General features: G+C 49.4%; 1 protein-coding gene across 9 annotated transcripts in view; it reads right to left on the bottom strand.

The window, feature by feature from the left end:
- Positions 1 to 22,301, bottom strand: part of RHCG (Rh family C glycoprotein) — an 85,895-nt gene that overhangs the window by 39,358 nt on the left and 24,236 nt on the right. Inside the window, exons 1-2 of one of the 9 annotated variants that reach the window (XM_077318137.1) lie at positions 15,497 to 15,638; positions 8,604 to 8,941 (exon numbers count right to left, since the gene is read on the bottom strand). The exons of 4 other annotated variants lie outside the window; for them this stretch is intronic. In XM_077318137.1, coding sequence (XP_077174252.1) covers positions 8,604 to 8,811 — 208 coding nt within the window. In that variant the 5' untranslated portion in view covers positions 8,812 to 8,941; positions 15,497 to 15,638. Of the gene's footprint in view, positions 1 to 8,603; positions 9,178 to 11,868; positions 12,022 to 15,496; positions 15,639 to 22,301 lie in introns of those variants that run through there. 4 more of the 9 variants (XM_077318136.1, XM_077318134.1, XM_077318141.1 and 1 more) reach the window with 4 other exon arrangements.

Here is a 22,301-nt window from a genome sequence, read left to right as displayed (position 1 = left end):
AAAAGAAAAGAATTTGAAAATTTGACAGCAGTATTGCAAGAGAAACAAATAAAGTACCACTGAAAAGTTGGATGTGAGAATGCAGCAACAGTGATGACCACGAGGCAGCTCCTGTGCTGCTCTGCAGCAGGCTCGATCCCTGAGAAGCAGGAGGCCTGGGGCAGAGCAGAGTTTTCGCTTGCCATCACTGGGCTGCCAAGCAGCCCAGGTGTGTTTCCCTTCACCCACCCCCAGTCTTGGGTGGGAGAGCATCCAGGTAGGCAAAGAGACCATGCTTGCAGCTACAGGACTAGTGAGTGGGCCTGGTCTGTTTACCTCCCCACCCCAATCTTGGGCAGGAGGGCAGCTAGGAGAGTGTAGAGGCTGCATTCACAACCACAGGGCCGGGGAGCAGACCTGGCCCGTTTCCCTTCTCCCCACTCTTTAGACTTGGGTAGGAGGGGAGCCAGGAGGGCACAGAAGTCATGCTCATTGCCAAAGGGCTCATAAACAGTCCTGCTCTCCTCCTCCCACTACACCCCATACACCCATTCCCCAGCTCATCATACCTTTGTGAAGTGAGTCAGCAGAGCAGACCAAATCTTCCAGCAGGAAGGAAGAAGACAGGGGCAGGGAAGACCCATGATTGGCTCTCAGTGATCACTCCCTGTTGGGGGCATACTCCCACCGAGGGCCAATCAAGTAGGGTGAGAGTCATCCTCATACCATGACAATTATTCAGGCATATTGTAGAACAGTAGGCAAAGTATATATAACAGCTGCACAAATTTTTAAAAAGTGTTGCAATATATGTTAATATATATTGGAAGTTTTTAAAGAACTAAAAAATCAAAATGGAAATATCTGATTGCCCAGTTTCATAGCTCATGTCCAGGTGACAGGATGCTCGGGGCTGATCCTGCGTTGAGCAGGGGGTTGGACTAGATGGCCTGTGTGGCCCCTTCCAACTCTATGATTCTATGACAGAGATCAGTTCCCCTGGAAAAAATGGCTGCTTTGGAGGTTGGACTCCATAGCACTCCACTCCACTGAGTTCTGCCCCATCCCAAATCCAGCTCACTGTCAGCTCCACTCCCAAAGTCTCCAAGTATTTCCCAATCCAGAGCTGGCAACCCCAGTTTGAGTTGACCTTCGGGGCTCATGGGTAAGACAGAGAACAAGAAGGATGGTTCATTGCATCATATGCAATCTTATTGTTTTGACTAGTAGCCCTGAACTTTCAGGATAGGATGGGACTGCACATCTCTGTTGATAGCTGACAAGGCTTGAACCAGCTTTAGAAAATCTCCTATTCAGGAAAAGAGTAGAATATTGAACGGGACAAAACAAAGATTAAGCAGCAAAACAGAGCATTCCTAAAAACTGAAAAAGGATTAAAATCTTTGTGCAGGGGCAGACTGGCCAGTCTTAGATCTTAGAAAACAAATACCATGGCATCTGACCCTCTTAATTCCCGGCAAAGATGGGGAAGAAATGGAGGTAGTGACTGGGCTCCAAGATCACTGCAGACGGGGACTGCAGCAAAGAAATTAAAAGATGCTTGCTCCTGGGGAGGAAAGCTATGGCAAATCTAGATAGCATCTTAAAAAGCAGAGACATCACCCTGCCAACAAAAGTGCGTCTAGTCAAGGCTATGGTCTTCCCAGTTGCAATGTATGGCTGCGAAAGTTGGACCATAAGGAAGGCCGAGCGTCAAAGAATTGAGGCTTTTGAACTCTGGTGCTGGAGAAGACTCTTGCGAGTCCCTTGGACTGCAAGGCGAACAAACCGGTCAGTCCTAGAGGAGATCAGCCCTGCTGCTCCTTAGAAGGCCAGATCCTGAAGATGAAACGCAAATACTTTGGCCACCTCATGAGAAGGAAGGACTCCCTGGAGCCTAATGCTGGGAGCAATTGAGGGCAAAAGAAGAAGGGGACGACAGAGAATGGGGTGGCTGGATGGAGTCACTGAAGCAGTAGGTGCAAACTTAAATGGACTCCAGGGAATGGTAGAGGACAGGAAGGCCTGGAGGATCATTGTCCATGGGGTCGCGATGGGTTGGACATGACTTCGCACCTAACAACAACAACAGACTGGCCAGTGTATCAGCTTGTCCACTGGCAAGAGAGCCCAGAAACTATATAATGCTATGAGGTCCACCACTGATCTATTTAGCTTGGAGATGAGCTATAATTCCATGAGATCTCCAGGTCCAACTTGGAGTTTGTCATCCCTACAGAACAGATCTACCAAAATTGTAAGGATTTCATTTCACCCTGAGTGGCTTTCTCTCAAACCATTGCAGCATCTTTAATTCTGTAGGCCGCCAATCCTGGGCCTGGCCTAGGTGGCTTGCCAATGAGAAGCAGCAATGCACCTATCAAAAGGGGGGGGGGGCAGGAGGGAGACTTGAATCAGCTCTGCTACCACTTTGTCAAAGGAAGGAATGAAACCCCCCCCCCCCACCCTACCAAGTGGCATGCCAGGTCTGAGATGAGGCCAGCTGGTTAGCTGGTTCCCTGTCCTGCAGGGCAGATCTTGTGAGAAGTGTTTGGAGGGAAAGGGGTGATGACAGACAGACAGACAGACAGACAGACAGACAGACAGACAGACAGATATTACGATCTCCTTAGAGTAGGCCGGGATACTCGTCTCTTTTTTAAAATGGAAATTGTCTTCTTAAACTGGAATGTCATTATGTGCCCATAAAATTTAGAGCTAATTTTTAAAGTGTCAGTTGCGCTTCTTTGCATAACAAAAGTCTGGATAGAGGGAAAGGATTGAAGCAAAGAGTGTTGCGCTTCAAAGCAAAATACAAAGGAAATCTTTATACACCTCCTTTCAACCATATGAAACGGAGACAAGACAGCTCACTTTGGTTGCATAACAGTGTGGAAACACAGCATTCATAGAGACAGACTCTCAATGAATTTTAAGGTATCCCCTGTGCAAGCACCGGGTCATGTCTGACCCTTGGGGTGACGCCCTCCAGCGTTTTCATGGCAGACTCAATACGGGGTAGTTTGCCAGTGCCTTCCCCAGTCATTACCCTTTACCCCCCAGCAAGCTGGGTACTCATTTTACTGACCTCGGAAGGAAGGAAGGCTGAGTCAACTGTGAGCCGGCTGCTGGGATTGAACTCCCAGCCTCATGGGCAGAGCTTTCAGACTGCATGTCGCTGCCTTACTACTCTGCACCACAAGAGGCTCTCCATGAATTTTAAAGGTAAAGGTAAAGGTATCCCCTGTGCAAGCACCGGGTCATGTCTGACCCTTGGGGTGACGCCCTCTAGCGTTTTCATGGCAGACTCAATACGGGGTGGTTTGCCAGTGCCTTCCCCAGTCATTACCGTTTTACCCCCCAGCAGCAAGCTGGGTACTCATTTTACCGACCTCGGAAGGATGGAAGGCTGAGTCAACCTTGAGCCGGCTGCTGGGATCGAACTCCCAGCCTTATGGGCAAAGCTTTCAGACGGCTGCCTTACCACTCTGCGCCACAAGAGGCTCATCCATGAATTTTACCCAAGCATTAATTGGAAATATGAAGCTGTATTTTACCGTGTGACTGATCAGACACTGATCACTACCTATCAAAGTCAGTCTTGCCTACTTTGACTGGCAGAAACCCTTCAGGGTCTCAGGCAGAGGTCCTTCAGATCACCTGTTGGTTGGTCCTTTTAATTGGAGAGGCTAGGAATACAACTTGGGACTTTATGTATGCAAAGGAGATGCGCGAATAAAGCTATCGCCCTTTCCCAGAAAGAGAAAAGGGCTGGGGATATTGTGTAACAACACTGCATACATTTGAAAACATTTAATGAGTAATCCAAATCTGGCTTGAGCTAGGATTGCTGTGAAATTTGGCAACGGAATGTGCCGGGAACCAATGAGACTAGCCGATTCTCATGTTTAATTAAGTGAGTTGTTTAGGAAACCTAAGCAAGAGAACATGCGGTCCCACCCCCACCCGCCCAAAAGTCATGATGACAGGAGTTTAATACCGCCACTGTGAAAGTTGACTGGAAAAACTCAGGTTAATTTAACAGGAAAACAGGACCTTCATTTTTCCCCAGTGAATCATAGAATTGGAAGGGGCTATACAGGCCATCTAGTCCAACCCCCTGCTCAATGCAGGATCAGCCCTAAGCATACTAAAGCATCCAAGAAAAGTGTGTATCCAACATTTGCTTGAAGACTACCAGTGAGGGGGAGTTCACCACCTTCTTAGGCAGCCTATTCCACTGCTGAACTACTCTGACTGTGAATTTTTTTTCCTGATATCTAGCCTATATCATTGTACTTGTAGTTTAAACCCATTACTGCATGTCCTCTCCTCTGCAGCCAACAGAAACAGCATCCTGCCCTCCTCCAAGTGACAACCTTTCAAATACTTAAAGAGGGCTATCGTGTCCCCTCTCAACCTCCTTTTCTCCCGGCTGAACATTCCCAAGTCCCTCAACCTATCTTATAGGGCTTGGTCCCTTGGCCCCAGATCATCTTCGTCGCTCTCCTCTGTACCCCTTCAATTTTATTTACGTCCTTCTTGAAGTGAGGCCTCCAGAACTGCACACAGTACTCCAGGTGTGGTCTGACCAGTGCCGTATACAATGGGACTATGACATCTTGTGATTTTGATGTGATGCCCGTGTTGATACAGCCCAAAATGGTATTTGTCTTTTTTACCGCTGCATCACACTGCCTGCTCATGTTTAGTTTACAATCCACAAGTACCCCAAGGTCTCGTTCACACACAGTGCTACCTAGAAGCGTATCCCCCATCCAATAGGCATGCTTTTCATTTTTCTGACCCAGATGCAGAACTTTACACTTATCTTTATTAAATTGCATCTTGTTCTCATTTGCCCATTTTTCCATTGTGTTCAGATCTCGTTGAACTCTGTCTCTATCTTCCGGAGTATTTGCCAGTCCTCCCAATTTGGTGTCATCTGTAAACTTGATGAGTAGTCCCTCCACCCCCTCATCTAGATCATTAATAAATATGTTAAAAAGTACCGGGCCGAGCACCGAGCCCTGAGGTACCCCGCTACTCACCTCTCTCCAGTCTGATGAAACACCATGAAACAGGTGCTAGTAGGCCTTCCTCAAGAGGCTTTAGTTTAAAGCTGTCCTGATGAATCTCCCCAGGTTCCTGCCAAACACATTCTTCCCCAGTTTCGATAAGTGCAGTCCATCAGGTGCTAGTAGGCCTTCCTCAAGAAAGCCTATCCCATGGTCCCAGAAACCAAATCTCTCCTGCCGGCACCAACTACGCAGCCAGTGATTCACCTTCATTTTCTTCCTCTCCCAACGCATTCCTCTTCCCTTGACAGGCAAGATTGAAGAGAATACCACTTGTGCCCCCATTTGCTTGAGCTTCCTCCCCAGATCTTGATAGTCTTTTTTAATAGGAGCGATGGTATTCAGGGACATGTCATTCGTTCCCACATGAACCATCACAAATGGGTAGCGATCCGTAGATTTGAGGAGTTTGGGCACCCGTTCTGAAACATCTTTAATTTTCGCCCCTGGCAAGCAACACACCTCTCGGGTTAGGGGGTCGGGCCCAGCCACATGGCGATCCATTTCTCTTAGCAGGGAGTCTCCAATTACCAGTACTCTCCTTTTTTTTTTCTTCTCAACTCCATTTCCTTCTGTCCCCGTGGCCTCTTCCCTTTGTCTTGGACTTTGTTTTGGGACCTCTTCCCTTGTTGACCCTTGCACCTCCTCTGCAAGGGCCTGAAATCTATTCTGGAGCTCCAAAGGCCCCAAGAACTGTCTCGCTCTTCGCCGTTGAGTCTTTTTCCGAACTGTCTGCAGAGGCTCCCTATTGTGGTCAATCTCCTTATCCTCTTCAGGACTAGTTGTATTCTCTTTATTCCGAGTTGCAGGGCTCTGGTCTATGAACTCCTCCCCTTTCTTACTTTGGGTCAGAGTAATAATTTTGTTTTCTAATCCCCTAATCTTTTCCTCCAAAAGTCTTACCAGCTTACACTTGGGGCAGATGTAGTCCACCTTGTCTTCTGGGAGGAAGGCAATCACGTCACACTCACTGCTGATTATGGGATGAGTGTCCTGGAGGTCCATTGTAAGTTCTAGGCAGTGCAAGTACTAGGGAAATACAATCTACTGATTCTAATTGCTCGGCTAAGAGCCACAGGCCAAGAGCCCTTTGTCTCTCCGGGGAGGAGCAGCCCTTTTTAATCCTCCCAGCAATCACCTCACCCAGTCAGCACAATAGCCTCACCTGGTCAGCAGCAACTCTCCCCAGTAGCTCTCTCCACCTGCTCTCAATTGTCTGAGCCAATTCACAAACAAGATAGACCACATTGCAATGTTATGTCTGGATAAACTGAAGTAAATCCTTGTTCAGGGTTGGGTCTGTAGACTGGGTGTTAGTGTTAGCTGTTTAAATTCTTGACAATACATTATTATCCCTTCCTTTTGGCAGGCCAAGGTAGGACTAGGAGAGAACACTGAGGGGGGACATGACTGCTGTCCTTAAGTATCTGAAAGGTTGTCAGAGGAAGGGAGGGAAAGGTTCCTGTTGGTAGAAGAGGACATAACCTGCAGGAATGACTTTAAACCAGGGGTCCTCAACCCCCGTCCGCGGCCCGGTACCGGGCCGTCAGCAGCCGCGCCTGCCTCCCCCCCCGCAGCAAGAGGGGGGAAAGAGGCAGGTGCGGCCGCCGGCACGCCAGCGTCGCGAGCGTGCACGCGTGGAGCTGCCACGCATGCGTGTTTGCACCCCCTGCTGGCAAAAATGCACATGTGTGGCAGCTCTGTGCATGCACGTTAGCGCCACCTAGTGGCAAAAACGCACATGCGCGGCAACTGCGCATGCTTGTTTACATGCAGCTGTGGCGACCGGGCCGCCGGCTCTCTCCCACCCTCGGAGGCGGTCCCCGACTACAAGAAGGTTGGGGACCGCTACTTTAAACTACATGTAGAACGGCTAGATATCAGGGCATTTTCCCCCACAGCTCAAAAATGTTTAAAACCATAAAAGAATATTAAAACCATAAAAGAATATAAAAGAATATACACTGGACACACGTAAAACATAGTGTGCACACCACAAATGCCAGCAAGAACAGATCTTGCGGAATTAACACATTTCTATCATACTGATCTTCATCCGAGGTCAATATATAGATACACTCAGTTGTATATAACAAATGTTTTCAGTTTCCAACAGGAGGGGGAAAATCTAATCTGGCTGGTTCTGGTCCTGCAAAGTATTTCTATTGGCAGAAACTCTATGATTCTCTAAACTGCCCCCAACTAGAACATTTCTCGCAAGAAGTAAAAATGCACATACCATCTTTCCCCTGGCCTTTAGCCCTTGAAAACAAGAGACAGATATCCTGGGTTTGAGTCCCATCTGGCAACCTTGGGCCAATTGCTACTTGAGCCTAACTTAACTCACAAAGTCTGTTATGAAGATAACAAGGTGGTGACCTCCATGCATGGCCACAGGTAGGGAAAGCTGACCATTCAGAACAGGTTTGCATGCAGGTTAGTGCGGGCTGAACAGTCTTCTGTTATGCACTTAGGGAGCGGAGCCAGGGAACAAACTTGTGCCTGAGGACCAAGGTAGATGTTGCACCCTGTGTTTGGCTAAAGAAGCATAGCTGAAACCTGCAAAAAGTACATGCATGAGGGAGGATCAATGTGAATTGAGGCCTCCTCTCCATCCCATGCCGTTTCATGACTAGAAATGCTCCTGTACAATCACACCCTGCTGCACTAAGACTCAATAGGTCCTACTGAGGGGAGGGGAAAGACAGACGCCCATCTTTGGGCATAAAGCTGCTCGAGGGAGCAATTTCTGATTTGAGAAGCAGCATGTGAGGATGAAGCGTTCAGCACTCCAACCTCAACTTTGTTGACCCCAGTCCAGTCAGAAAGAAAGTTGTTGCAGTTTTATACATCTGGGGATGAGGGTAGGAATCCCAGCATCACACACCATTTGGCCCTGAAACTTTGGAGTGGTCAAAAGTGGGAAACTCTAATCCGGAGAACCGGGTTTCATCCCCCACTCCTCCACATATGCTGGGTGACTGGGGGCTAGTCACATTTCTCTTAGAGCTGTTCTTAGAGACCAGTTCTCTTAGAGCTTTCTGAGCCTCACCTACCTCACAGGGTGTCTGTTGTGAGGAATGGAAGGGAGTGTTTGTAAACTGCTTTGGGATTCATTTGGGTAGTGAAAAGTGGGATATAAAAAACCCAGCTCTTCTTCTGTCGATGGGAGGCTATGACCACTACCAGACTGTTTCCTTTCACCATAGGTTTGTGGGAGAGAGGCATGGCAGTGGTGGAGCACATGCGGTGGGTCCCAGCTTTAATCACCAAGATAATTGTTAAAAGGACCTCAGGCAGCAGCAGTTGCCTTAAGAAAAACCTCTGCCCAAAGGCTTGCAGTGCTATTGTTGGCATAGAGTAGATCATCTAGGCCAGGGGTAGTCAAACTGCGGCCCTCCAGATGTCCATGGACTACAATTCCCAGAAGCCCCTGCCAGTGGCCAGTAGAAAACAGCATTCATATATACTACCCAAAAGTCTAGGCAAGGTCTACATGTGGGGAAATAAATTGCAATAATAAGTAGTAGGTTCGATATGACTTACACGGGTATCTGAAGTAGAAGTCATTCTCGGCGTCACTGGTAATGTTCTTCCTCTTCTTTTCCTCTGCCCAACCGGCGGCATCAGCTTCGGGCTTAAAGCGCACAAAGACCCCAAAAAGGATGATCATGGCCACCTCCCAAAGTAGGCACACCAGTGGCAGGCGCCACCGCATGTCTGTGTTCCTTGCCATCAGATTGGTCCTTGTCATAGTTTCACCAGTCTCCTGCTCTTCAGTGAAAAACAGCAGCCCAGAGGAGTGGCAGAGAGTCTCTGGCCAGATTAAGGAATGCTGACGACAGTCGCAGCTGCTGGAGGAAGGCTGTGCATTTTATGGGGATCTGGGGAGTGTGGGTGTGACAGGGTGGCTGTCAGTCATAACAGCTGCTTCAGGACAACAGCAAGCACCCCCATTCATAGCTAGGTTAATAGAACTGTGCACTTTCTGGAACATAGCTACAAAGATTGCTTTCTCAGTAAACAAACAATAAAATGCCCTCAGGAATTTGGACTAAACAAGCTTCGAAAACCATTGCATCAATATCTGAAATATAGTTTAGGCTGGACCTCTAGCTTTGCGGAGCGGATTAAATAAAGCAGTAAGGGCTGTCGGGGAGGAGTTAGGGTGGGCCCCATCCGGGATAAAAACTCGGAGGGGCCAATCAGGAGCCGGCTGCTTCGGCCGGCCGGTGACTCAGTGCTGTCTCACAGACCGCAACGACGGTCCTCCAGCCAGCCTGCTCCTCCTCTTCCTTCTCCCAGCCGCTAGAGCGGCCAGGAGAAGCCACAGCCATCAATCCCCGTGAGTTGGGGCCCACTCTGCCTTCTTCTGAGGGCAGGAGAACTGATGCACATGCTCCGGCCTCGGGTGGGGGGCTTCCCGGCTTCTACTGGGCGCAGGAGCTGCCTCGCTGCGTCATAATGCGGCGAGGCTGCGCCTGCGGCCAGCAGAAGTCCCAGCCATGCTCCGGGGAGGGGGGTTGGGGCCCTCTCTGCCTTCTCCTGGCCGCAGGAGCGGCCAGGAGAGGCAACAGCCATTGTCCTTGGTGTGGGGAAACCACTCCGCCTTCACCCTGGCCGCCGCTGAGGTGGGTTTCGCCGACTGCCGCCTCTCCTCGCCACGCCCCAACGCCTTTCCCCGCGCCTCAGCCGCCTGGTGAGGAGTTCCGCCGCTCACCCAACCCGCTTGCTCACTTCCAGGCCGCCGCCCGCCCGTGTGCGCTCCGAGCGGCCCGTGCACGGGCGGGACGCGACAGAGCCCGCTGCCCGGCCTGGGGCGCCTCCTCCGGTGCCGAGCGCCACTTTCGACCACCATGGCGCGGCCCCTCTACTCCGGCCCGCCAACTCCACCCAACAGCCATGGACGGCTTGCCCGCAGCCGCGCCCACCGCCAACCTGCCCACTTTCCCGCCATTTGGGGACCAGCCACGGCAGCACCGCCGCCTCCAGCGGCGGCCAGTTACTTCAGGCCTCGGCCCCAGCCCGCGCAGCTGCCAGCAGGCCGCGCCGCCACCTGCTGCCGCCAGCAACCCTGCCTCCACCGTCGCCGCTACCCGACCAGGACGCGCCCGCGACACCTTGCCATGGTAAGCCTCCCCATCACACTAAGTGCCCCAGCTAGCACCCGCTGTATTTCTCCCACAGTGGGCTTATTTTCTAGTTGATTTATAATAAGATGCCTGTTTTGTATGCAGATGTTCCCAGGTTCAATCCATGGCATCCCTATAAAAGGATTTCAAGCCAATATCTGCATGTAACCCTGACTTAGTAAAAGGAAGGTTAGTTTTCCAGTGGTAGAGATCGGCATGGGAACCCTGGGATCAATGACAAGGCACTTGTTTTTTCAAGCAGAACTTCACAGAATCAATCCCTGGAATACCCTGGGAAGAAATGCATTTATTTTGAATCTCTTGGTCAATCTGGTGCTGTACTAGAAGTATGCTTGTGAGCATTTTCATTTTAATAAATACTTATAACTTTTGATGCTGGGAGTGGTTCACTGTACCACATAGACCCATGCCATTTTGGATACACTATTGTAAAAGGATTGCCAGGGGAAGGCCAGCAGTTGGCAAGTGGCTATTCCTCCAGGGCCACACAAGGCAGTAAGCTGTCTCCATGGTGACCAAATGCTGGGCAGCAAAAGACACAGAGGCAAGGCCTCAGATTTCGGAAGAGAAGTTGGGAGTCATATTAAAGATCAAATGGTGGCAGTGGGTTACCTGAAAAGCAACAGCCTGTCCAGGGGCAATTCTGCATGAAAGTGGCCACACCAGGCCGCTCCCGGCATGTTGCTGTGGAGCTGCATGCTCTGCAGCTTTCTGTGTCGCCACAGGAGACATATCTCAGCACCGGATTTGCTCCAGCGCTGATATGTGTCCCTACAGGAAACAATACAGCAACAGAATGGTTCCACCATGCCCGCGGGATAGACCTTTTTTTTATTTTGCAGGAAGGTGGAATTGCATGGGACCCAATCCCACCTTCCTGAAAAATAAAAATAAATGCCTCAGTCCACCCCACAGTGCAGTGAAGCGCTGCAGAACTGACTGGGGCATTTGTTTGCCTCCTCTGAGCCTATCCACACAAGGCTGCCACAGGACCGGCCCGGCTAGCCCCCACAGCAGGCTAAAGAAACACAGAAGAATCCATGTCCCCTTAGCCCGGGACGACTGAGGGCCCGATCTGCCTGGGGCCTGCCTGGCAGCTGTCATATGGAAGCAGGGATTAGTCCCACTTCCATATGACCGCCCTATCAGCCTTTTCCACCCATGTGGAATTGGCCCAGGTGTTGGGAAAACATTGGAGGGCAGGGTGGAACAGCGTCTGCAGGCCTGTCCCACCACAGACCCATCAGCCAGGAGTATTGCTCACAGGTGAGAAAGCTAAGCTAGCTGGGCCAATAGGCTGACAGTGTCCAAGAGCTTCCTATATGCATCTTAATATTTGTATTGGGTTCACATGTCCAAGGTAGCTAACTGCTTTGAGGCTAAGGAAATTAAGCTGGATACAAATTTTTAAATATAGCAAGGTTGGAGAATGATGCCAGCTTTGCTCCTGAGAAGGCCTGAGTTACAGATGAAGATTTTATGCAGCCATTCTCCAGCTCTGCCATTCTTGATGGGACTGACCCCCTCCCCCCCTTCAAACCAATATATTAGCACAAAAGACCTGACATGAGTTGACTGCACAACTTTGAATGGCTCCAGACAAAGACACCAAGCAAGTCACAGCATGCTGCCCCTCCACATGCTATCCTCTCACTCACCCAGCCTCCAAGAGAATGCCAGCCCCCTGCAGGGAGAGTACGAGAGCTACGCTCACTAACCAGAATCAGGGTTGCTATGGCTTTGCTGCATCTCCTGGAGTTCAGAACCTGAGACTTAGGGGCGGAACCTGAGGACTCAGGGACAGTGACTCATAGATCAGAGGGCGGGGCCTAGCAGAACAGGGTGCTCAGCCCAGCTGGGTCTAGGGGCCCCGAGGCATGACGCTGTCGGCAGATACTGGGCATGGAGTTATCTGCAGAAGCAAAAAAACAGAAGGCATCCTTGACACTGTCCTTTGATTTCAATCCTCCTTCTGGAAATCCTGAGGTCAAATTCTGACAACTGGCAGACATTATTTCAGCACTTCCCTGAAGGTCAGAGTGTCCGGGAAAATTTTTAGCTCTTATACACGTTAGGCTAAAGTAGACTGACCTTTTGAAGGTGACAGTACCCTTTTTATCACATTTCCCAGCCATCCATTTTAATAAAAATGTCAATTTCGTCCCATTTTTCTTAAATGGTATATACTTGCCTTAGTTTTAGTTTTGCCTATATAATATAACCCACGTCATTTTTATTTATGTACTAGGGGCAAAGCCCGTTGTCTCCAAGAATACAACGGGCGCTAGAGCTTGGCAGTGGGAAGAGGAAGGGGAGGAAATGTCCAGTCTCTAAGGGCATGGGGTTGAATGTGTGTGTTGTGTGGGAGGTTGTGGTGGCATGGTGGCAAATGAGGGCATGGGTGTGGAGATATGGGTGTCAAGAACCTGTGGTGTGGAATGTTCGTTGAGTGTGGGAGAGGACTGACCTTTGGGAATTTTGGCATAGTGGTTAAAGATGAGCTTTCCAGAGCCATGTCCTCAGATATGTGAAGGGAAAATCAGACTGGAGACTCTTCTTAGGGGGAGATTACGTGGCAACCAATTCCTCCCAGTTCTGCGTCATTTCCCTTCTTGTGTGAATTAGGCCACATTCCCCGAAATGCCCCTCTGCCCTAATACACATGGGGTAGTCACAGTACACAGGTGTCCACCCTGTTCCTTCTGTCTCCAATGTTTTCACTGTTGGTAAAATGTTATGTGCCCACATGCTTCTTTCATGGTTCCTTAGAAGAACGGATTTTTGTACCTTATTGCTTACTACCCAAAGGAGTCTCAAAGTGGTTTACAAACACCTTTTCCATTCGTCTCTCCACAATAGTCAACCTGTGAGGTATGTGGGGTTGTGAGAGATCTGAGAGAACTGGAAATAGGCTGCAGTGACCCAGCAGGCCTCAGGTGTCTCAAAGCATTTTCCAGTCGCCTTCCCTTTCTCTCCCCATAGCAGACTCCACATGAGGGAGGTGGGGTAGCGAGCCTCACAGGGAAGCTGGCAACCCTAAAAGGAAGACACTCGGTGCACAGCAGTCTTGACCTTAGTAAGGTTTTTTATTTAGATCTTCCTGCACTTTCCAGACTCACAGGACTGATGCCTATCTGCGCCCCAGAATACAAACAGTTGCTGGTGAGGGCTGGCCATAACCCATAGGCCAGGAGGGACACTCCTGCACCACTCCCTACCAACTGCAGGCAAAAATGGCTCGTTTGAAGGCTGGACTCTGAGGCATTGTATGATTTTGAAGTCTCACCTCCAAACCTCCAGGAATATTTCCAACCCAGGGGTAGCCAACCTACAGGTGTGGCCTGGAGAGCTCCTGGAATTACAGCTCACTTGCAGAGTATAAAGATCAGCTCCCCAGGCAGAAAGGGCTACTTTGGAGAGGGTTGTGGTAGAGAAGAAACATTTAAGGCTTCCCACACAGGTTGTTGTTGAATTGAAAGACTTGAGGCCTACTGCACAGGGTTGTTGTGCAGATGAAACAGGAGACAAAAGAGCCAGTTTCCTCTGCAGAATAACGCTGTGCAGTGGCCTCAAATCTGCAGAGAGTTGCAAAGAAGAAAGACACATGGCTTGGCTGTGTCTAACCTCCGGGCAGAGCAGTGTTTTAAGTGAGAAGGGGCTTTTCTGTGACCTCCCTGTCAGGCAACTGTTTGGCAGAAGGGGAAAGTCCCCCCCCTTCAAAAGGAAGGCCCTCAGGCTCCCCTGCGTTGCTCTCGGAAAGGCCTCCTTCCCTCAGTCAGGGCCTGTCAGAGGCTCCTTCGCAGCAGGCCTGAAGGGGGGGAGGGGGAGGGAGCGCACTCAACAGCCTCCTGCCAGCTCTGTCAGGGTTCTGAAGCCATTTGCAGTTGGACATGACAGTTAGGACAGCCTTGGGGTGAAAAGGGCTGGTGCAGCCTGTCCAAGCCTCTGTTCTCATCCCCCTTGGCAGCCCTGCTGACCTCCTCTCCCTGCGGTGGTCAGGAGCAGACTGGCAGCCAGACTGGACTGGGTGAATGGAATTTTGGTCTGTCCTGGTGAGGGGCCAATAGGAAGGTGTTTTGCGCGCCTCCCCATTGGCTGCTTGGCCCTGGATGGACACTCGGAGGGCCCAATCAGGAGCCGCTTTGTGGCTCCTGATTGGGCCCTCTGAGTTTTTATCCTGGACAGGGCCCGCCCTAACTCCTCCCCAGGTGGCCTTACCCTTTTATTTAATACCGCCGGAGCGGTTAAAGATTATTTCTAGTAAATGGAATTTGGGCCTAGGGTGCAAAAAGTCATGAAGCATGGGCAGTCGGTAAACTTGCATGAGCCCCACCACTCTGTCCTTCCGGCCTGCAGAGAGAGAGAAGGCCAAGACTTAAACTGTTGATATATTTGCAGGCCCAAGAATTGTTGTGTCGGTACACCTGACGTGGACTAAACTTGAGGACCAAGCCTGAGATCCAAGGCAGGATCGTAAGTCTGAACTACAAATAGCCAATAGGCGGCTAGATCCCATCTGCAGAGTCATCGAGTTGGGAGGGACCTCTAGTTTAACCCCCTGAAGAATACAAGAAATCCACAACTACCTGCCTATGCACAGTGGCCCCAATTCCATGCACAAATGATGCTCCCCCCCAACCCCCCCCCCCAGAATCCCGGGCCAGTATGTCCTGGAGGAAATTGGGCTCCCAACCCTGAAGTGACGATTAGCATTTCCCTGGGCATGCAAGAAAGGGACACAAGAACCAAGGATGGACACAATCACTTCTGCCTACCTACTTACAATCTGCCTAGCTTCACAGAATCAGCATTTCTGTAAGATGGCTATCTAGCCTCTGCTTAAAACTTCCAAAGGAGAACCCACCATCCCCCAAGGAAGCCACTGAGGGACCGTTCTGTCAGAAATTTCTTTTGGATGTTTAGCTAAAAATCCTTTGGAAATAATTCCATCCCACTGATTCTGGTTTGATCCTCTGGGACAACAGAAAACAACTCTGCTCAGTCCTCTATAAGAAAGCCCTTCAAGTACTCGAATATGGCTATCATATCACCCTTTAGTCATTTTTAAGCTAAACAGACCAAGCTCCCTCAACCTTTCCTCATACGTCTTGATCTCCAACCCTCTCACCATCTTTGTTGCCTTTCCATACTTACCACCATCAAGACAGGTCTCCCCCATTCTATAACAATGTATTTGATTTCTCCTACCTAAAAGCAGAACTTTACATTTTTTACTATTGAAATTAATTTTAGCCCAGTTTTCCAGCCTGTCAAGATTGGACTCACCTGAAGGTTTCTTCTCTTCAGTGGGACAAAGTCATCCAGACTGGTTAGGTCACGCCTCTGCTCCCTCAGGTAGGACAATTGAAATGCAAATTTTTGCAGTAGCCTATCTGATGGCCTCTCCAGGTATTCTCAAGCCCTGCTGCATTCAGTAAAAGTTTATTTATTTTCTAGTTGTCTTTCTTCACTGGAAGTTTTGTTCAATTTTGTCCAAAGACAGATTCAAATGGGTAGCCATGCTGGTTTGAAGCAGCACAACAAAGCAAAACAAAACAAACACAGAGTGCCTGCACTCGAAAGCTCACTCCTTGAATAAATCTTTGTTGGTCTTAAAGGTGCTACTGGACTCTGATTTTGTTTTGTCTGAAGATATGTAATATATCCCAAGGTTGGGATGTGGCTAACTTCACCCCACGGGAGAGAAGAAACCTTCAAGCGAGTCCAATGTTTTGTTCTCCTTCAGTGGGGCCAAAATCATCCAGACTGGTTAGCTGTGCCAAAGCTGTCCATTGGGTGGGAGCAGTTCTCTGGATTAGTGTTGCGTCATGTGCTGTAGGATGTGGCGTCCAAAGTTAGCTTCCAGGGAGTCTGTCTGGTCAATGTGGTAATGCCAGACGAAGGTAGAGAAGGATGACCACATCACCACTCTGCATATTTCTGCTTCTGATGTTCTGGTAGAGAAAGCTGTGGAGGATGTAGCAGCTCTAGTAGAGTGTGCTGTGATCTTCCCCGGGGGGGATCTTGCCTTGTAGTTTGTAGGCTTTGATGATGCACTCTTCTTCCCAATAGGCGATGGCAGAAGCAAATGCCTTCTTGCCCAGGCTGGCTGCACCATGCGACACAAAGAGATTGTCTGAATTCTGCTGTTCTTTTTAAGTAGATGCACAAAGATCTGTGCACATCCAGCTTGTCAAGCTCCTTTTTTGCCTGGTTGGAAGGCCTGGTGTGATATGCTGGAAAAGCCACTGGTTGTTTTAAGTGGAAGTGGGAAGAGACCTCAGGGACAAAGTTAGGGTCCGTACGTAGTACTACCGTGTTGTTTTTGAAGATGCATAGTTATTTCCTGGATGAAAGGGCAGCCAATTCTGTTACCCTTCTGGCTGAAGTAATGGCCACCACAAAAGCCACCTTTCATATGAGGAATCTGAGTTCTGCCCGCCTGATGAATTTGAAAGGTGGTCTGGCTAAGGCCTGAAGAACTATGAGAAGCCTTCAGGTGGGAAAACGATGTTGAACCAGATGGTCCAGCTGTTGTGCTCTTTTGAGGAAGTGGTGAACATAGGTGTTTGCCATGAGTGAATTTGCACAGTCCAGGCCCAGTACCGCATTTAAGGCCGACGTATGGCCGTCATAGCATGGCTACGCAAAGGCCTTGCGTCCTGCCCTCATAGAGGAAAGGGTGACATTCTTGAAGGATGGGTAAGGACAACACCATGCCTAGTGGCCCAATTGGAAAAGGCCTTCCAGGTATGATTGTATATTTGTCAGGTCACTGGCTTCTTGGCCTGAATCATGATGTTGACAATCTCTGCCGGGAGGCCTCAGTGTTGCAGAGATCTCCTCCCAACTTCCAAGCCGTTAGCTGTAGACACCCGGATCCGGGCATTGTAGTAGTAGGTCCATGCAGGCTGGTAGAGGCCAAGGTATTGTCAGGGACATTCGTACCAAGTCTGAAAACAACAGATGGTGGGGCCAGTGAGGTGCCATGACAATCATGAGTGCCTTCTCCAATTGTATCCTGTGTAACAGCCTGCCCACTATAGGAAGGGGTGGGAAGGCTTACAGGCCAAGTACAGGTGAGAGCGACTTCTCCCTCTGCCACCTTGCGGTAGAACCGGGTCTAAAACTGCTCCGTCTGAACGTTATGCAGTGTTGCCAGGAGGTCCATAATGGAGTAACCGAATTTCATCACCAGTTGTTGGAATACTTCCCGGTTTAAGCTCCATTCTCCAGGATCTAGGTTTTGCCGGCTTAGCCAGTCCACTTGTTGGTTTGTGAGACCCTTCAGGTGTTCAGAACAGGGCCACTCTTTCTCTTCTCCAAGCTAGGCTTCAAAGATAGTAAAAAGCCAAGCCCCATCAATCCTAGGAGAGTCTCAGCCACTTTTTAACCCCCCAGTGGAAAGAAACAGCGGTTTATTTGCTCTTTTAATACTGCTTTCAGTATGGAAAAAAGGGAAAGCAGTTCATGCCATTCACGCTGAAAAGATAAGGCTCTCTCGCCTGGGTTTAGGTTTCCCACCTTATCAATCTTGAGATCAGACATTTGAGGGCAGCAATTCAATGCACAATAATGTCATGCTCCACTGCTTTTCGAGAAGATAAGGTACTCAACATTTGCCCTCTGGTCTGTGCAGATCTCAGCTGGCTGCTTAAGCCCAGCCTCTTCTTTCAGGTCACCTCCCCAGGGAACCATAAACAGTGTTTCAATAGTTGCAACAACAGATTAATGCAAAGGCACAATGAGATACCCAGGCACATAAGAACACGAGGGTGTTCAAGGAGACAGGTTTTCCCATGCACAAGAGTTATGACCCATGCTTTGATATTTTACTATTTGAATGCCAGGGCAGCTAACTGGTGATATAGCCTCCAAAGTAATTTTAAGCAAAGTGTGGTTTAAAGCAATATTGCTCACTGTTTGACTTGCAAGGAAAAGAATTACTGTGTCTTTGTGCATTTTCTGGATAGTATTTTTTATAGCCCCTGGATCTAGATATTCTGGGCAAGCCTGATATTGTCAGATCTCTGAAGTTAAGCAGGGCCAGCCTTAGTTAGTATTTGGACTGTCAAGGTAGTCTAGGGTTGCTACCCAGAGGCCTCCTCTGTTCACCTCTTGCCTTGAAAATCCTACAGGGTCACAAGTTTGCTGTGACTTGATGACAATTTCTACCACGTCTGGTTTATAGATGAAGTGCGCCAACCATTATTTGCAGACCGTGGGGCAGGGAGGGAGAGTGGCAATCCTGATCCGTGACAAATGGCCATGGCGACTCTAGGGCTCTTGCAGTTTGTTGTGGGCCCTACCCAACAGGCAGGCCACACCCTGGACCTGATTTTCAGCATGGGGTTGAGCGTGGATCTGGTCACAGCTACTGCCACCTACCCCTCAGTTGGGTGCTGAGCACATTTCAGCTCACCTGCAGACTTATGGATCCAATTGGATTCCTGAATGCTCTGCGGCACCCAATGCCTCCCGGCACTTCTCTAGATGGACTGGTCAGCGACTGGCATGACAGAATTCTGGCTGCCATTGATGAGATAGCTCCCAAACATCCTCTCCACCCCGGTCTCAAGCGGGCCCCCTGGTACACTGAGGAACTCTGCAGGAAGAAATGGGAACTGACACTAGAGTGTGTTTGGAGGAAAACTCATGACAAAGAATCGAGAACATCTTATAGAATGCAGTGAAGAGCCTATGAGATGGCAGCGAAGTCAGTGAAACGCAACTTTTACTTGATTAGCATCGCATTTGCGCACTCACGCCCAGCACAATTATTCAGGATAATCTGATCCCTCACTGCCCTCGATGAAGGGCACCAAAACAATAACTGTGAGGCATTTCCGAGTCACTTCAGAGACAAAATCTTGACTCCCTGCCATGACCTTCCTCCAACTTTGGATACAGAAAGTAATATGGCCCTTGGCCATCTTTGGAGAGAATGACCATTGGATACTCACCGAGAAGGGTCCTTCTCCTCGTAGGTCAGGAGGACAGCTTGGTGGGTGATTTCCCATCTCTCTTTGAGGGAGGCAGGTCAAAGGAAAACTTTCTGTCGTCCTGTTGGGAAACGCCCTCCTCTTGCCAGTCAGATTCTTCCTGAGATCTCTCCCTGAAAAACCCTGTCCATCTGGGAATTAAACTTGGTTAAGATAAGGAGAGGACACAAAAGGCAAAAAGAAGACGGTACAGGAAGTCTTCCGCATCTAATGTTTAATAAGAAACACTTGTCAACGTCTCCAACATGAAACACCCCCTTTACTTTCTTTTCTTTTCCTTTTTTCTTTTTTAATGCCACAGGAAGCGAAGAACCAAACGGGTAACAACCCTGCTTTAACTGATCGCCTGCAAGGAGAAGACCCTCCTTAAGATAAAAAGAGCTCTGGCTAGAAAGAAACTGGGAGGGACAAGCTGTCCTCCTGACCTACGAGGAGAAGGACCCTTCTCGGTGAGTATCCAATGGTCATTCTCCCTCTAGGTCAGGAGGACAGCTTGGTGGGACGTACAAGAGCAGTCCCCAACTGGGAGGAATAAGGAACCCTCTAGCCAGAGTCAGTTACCTGCTGTAGAACCTTATGGCCAAAATCCGACTCTGCGACCTCCAAGGCATCTATCATATAGTGCCTGACAAAGGTGGAAGGGGTGGCCCAAGTGGCTGCCCTACAGACCTGTTTCACCAGAGTTCTGTTGGAAAAAGCAGCAGAGGCAGCTGCACTTTTGAGGGAATGAGCTGTGATGTCCTCCAGCACCATCTTGCCCTCCATTCTATGAACCTCTACAAAGCAGGATTGGATGGACTTGCTAATAGCAACCTTAGACATGGCCAGGCCTGCCTGCGCAGGCGCCGCTGACACGAACAAACCTTTTGTCTTTCTAAGGATCTCAATCCCTTTTGATGTAAGTTTTAAGAACTCTTCTCATGTCCAGCTTGTGTCATCTACGTTTGTTCTCAGAACAAGTCTTAGGAAAAAATGAAGGCAAATCAAGCTCTTGAGACAGGAGAAACCTGGAATCCACTTTTGGTCTGAATAGCGGCTCTGTCCTGAGCTCAGTCCGGGAACTGTGAAACATGCAAAGCTCCTTGTCAATGGACAATGCCCCCAGCTCTGAAATCCTCCTGGCGGAGGTGATGGCAGCTAAGAAAACAGTTCTTCGAAAGAAGAATGAACATAATGGGTTTGAATGGTACCTTAGACAAGGCCTCAAAGCACAACCTTCAGGCTCTGAGGAGCTGCACCTCTAAGGAGGATGACGGAAGAGTGGTGACCCCCCATCTTGCCCCGACACCATAGACAGGGCTGCTACCTGTCAACGAAGTGTCCCAGACCTGAGACATGAATGTATGCCCTCCTATAGGAACTCCAGGATATATTTGATTTTGTGGGCACTGGGGTTGATAACCTTCCGTGACCATCGTACAAAGGCCTTTCAGGTACAGTTATACAAACACGTAGTGGAAGCTCTCCTAGAGGCCAGAATGATATTGGTCACTGCTGAGCTATAACCCTTCCTACTTAACGCCAACCTTCCAACAGCCAGGCAGACAAACTCTACCACTCTGGCCGAGGATGCCTGACCGGACCCTGAACTTGCAGGTCCGGAATGGTTGGCAAAGTCAGATGTGGGCTGCCTGTCATCCGGACTATGGTGGCGCTTGGGCCACCAAGGAGCCACCAGGATCACCTCGGCTCGCAACATCTTGACTCCCTGTAAAAATTTGGGAAGGACAGGAACCGGCGGGAAGGCATAAAGAAAACCTGTTGGCCAGCTGAACATCAGTGTGTCTGTCAATGCGGCTCTGGGATGAAAGAACCTCATGCAGAAGGGCTCCACTTGCAAGTTTAGGTGAAATGCGAACGGGTCCATGATGGGGTGGCCGAACTGTTTCGCAATCATTTGGAATTCTGACTTGTTGAAGCTCCATTCAGCTTCCTGAAGATACTGTTGGCTGAGCCAATCTGCCTGAGTATTTAGGACGCCCTGGACGTGTTCTGCTCTTAGCGATGGAAGATGTTTCTCTGCCCAGCTCATTAGCAGTCTGACCACCTTCTGTAGTCGTCTGGATTTCAATCCACCCTGGTGGGTGACCTACACCTTTGCTGCCACCTTGTCTATCTGGATCATCATGTGACTTCCTATGCTTGACTGGAAAGATTTCAGATCCAAGCTAATTGCTTGTATCTTGAGCAGGTTGATGGGTTGTCTCTGTTCCTCTGCTGTCCAGGATCCCTGAACAGGGCTGTTGTTGAGTGTGGCCCCCCAACCTGTTAAGCTGGTCCGTGAATATCTGCAAATAATTTGGAATAAGAAAAAATTCTTCCACTCAAGAGGTTCCTGCGAGCGGTCCACCAACAAAGGCTGGCCTTGACCTGTCAGTCAAGAATCACTGGAACATCCACCTTTCTGTTGAAAAGGTTGTAAGGTCTGTTGCAGGGGGCATGCGTGAGCGCAACCCCACTGAAGGGTTTTCGAGTTCAATGGCAGAAGCCCCATTAGACTGGCCAGCTATAGGAGTGAAGAGGACCGTGCCATGATGATCTGTGTGGTCAACCCCATGGTCTTGATGGTTATGGTTTGTGGGAAGAAAAGTGTTAACTTGGTCATGTTAATCACCACTCCAAGATCTTCTAGTGTCTGAGATGGAACACCATCTCACCATTCACCAGAAAACCAATACTCCTCCAGAACCTGGATAGTTCTGCGGGTGTAAGATGTGGACAGCTGACGGGAGGGGCCCCTGATCAAATATGGATGGGCATTAATCACCTCCTGTCTCAGGAGTACTATCACGGTGACAAGAACCTTCGTGACTACCCGCGGAGCTCTTGATAGTCCAAAGGGTAGGGCCCTGTACTGAACCTGACAACCCCTGCGCAAAAACGCAAGTAGCGTTGGTGCTTCTGAGCTATGGGGACATGAAGATACGCCTCCTGCAGGTTTAGGGATGTGAGGTATTTGTCCTGTAGGGCCTCTGTGATGGAGCGAAGAGTCTCCATATGGAATCTCTTCAGCCAGATGAACCGGTTGACAAACTTTCAAGTATGGCTCTACAGTCCCCGTTCCTCTTGGGAACAGTAAACATGCACAC

This window comes from Paroedura picta, chromosome 18 (genome assembly GCF_049243985.1).
Source record: "Paroedura picta isolate Pp20150507F chromosome 18, Ppicta_v3.0, whole genome shotgun sequence".
Classification (NCBI taxonomy): domain Eukaryota; kingdom Metazoa; phylum Chordata; class Lepidosauria; order Squamata; family Gekkonidae; genus Paroedura; species Paroedura picta.
This window is presented reverse-complemented; position numbering and strand designations above follow the sequence as displayed.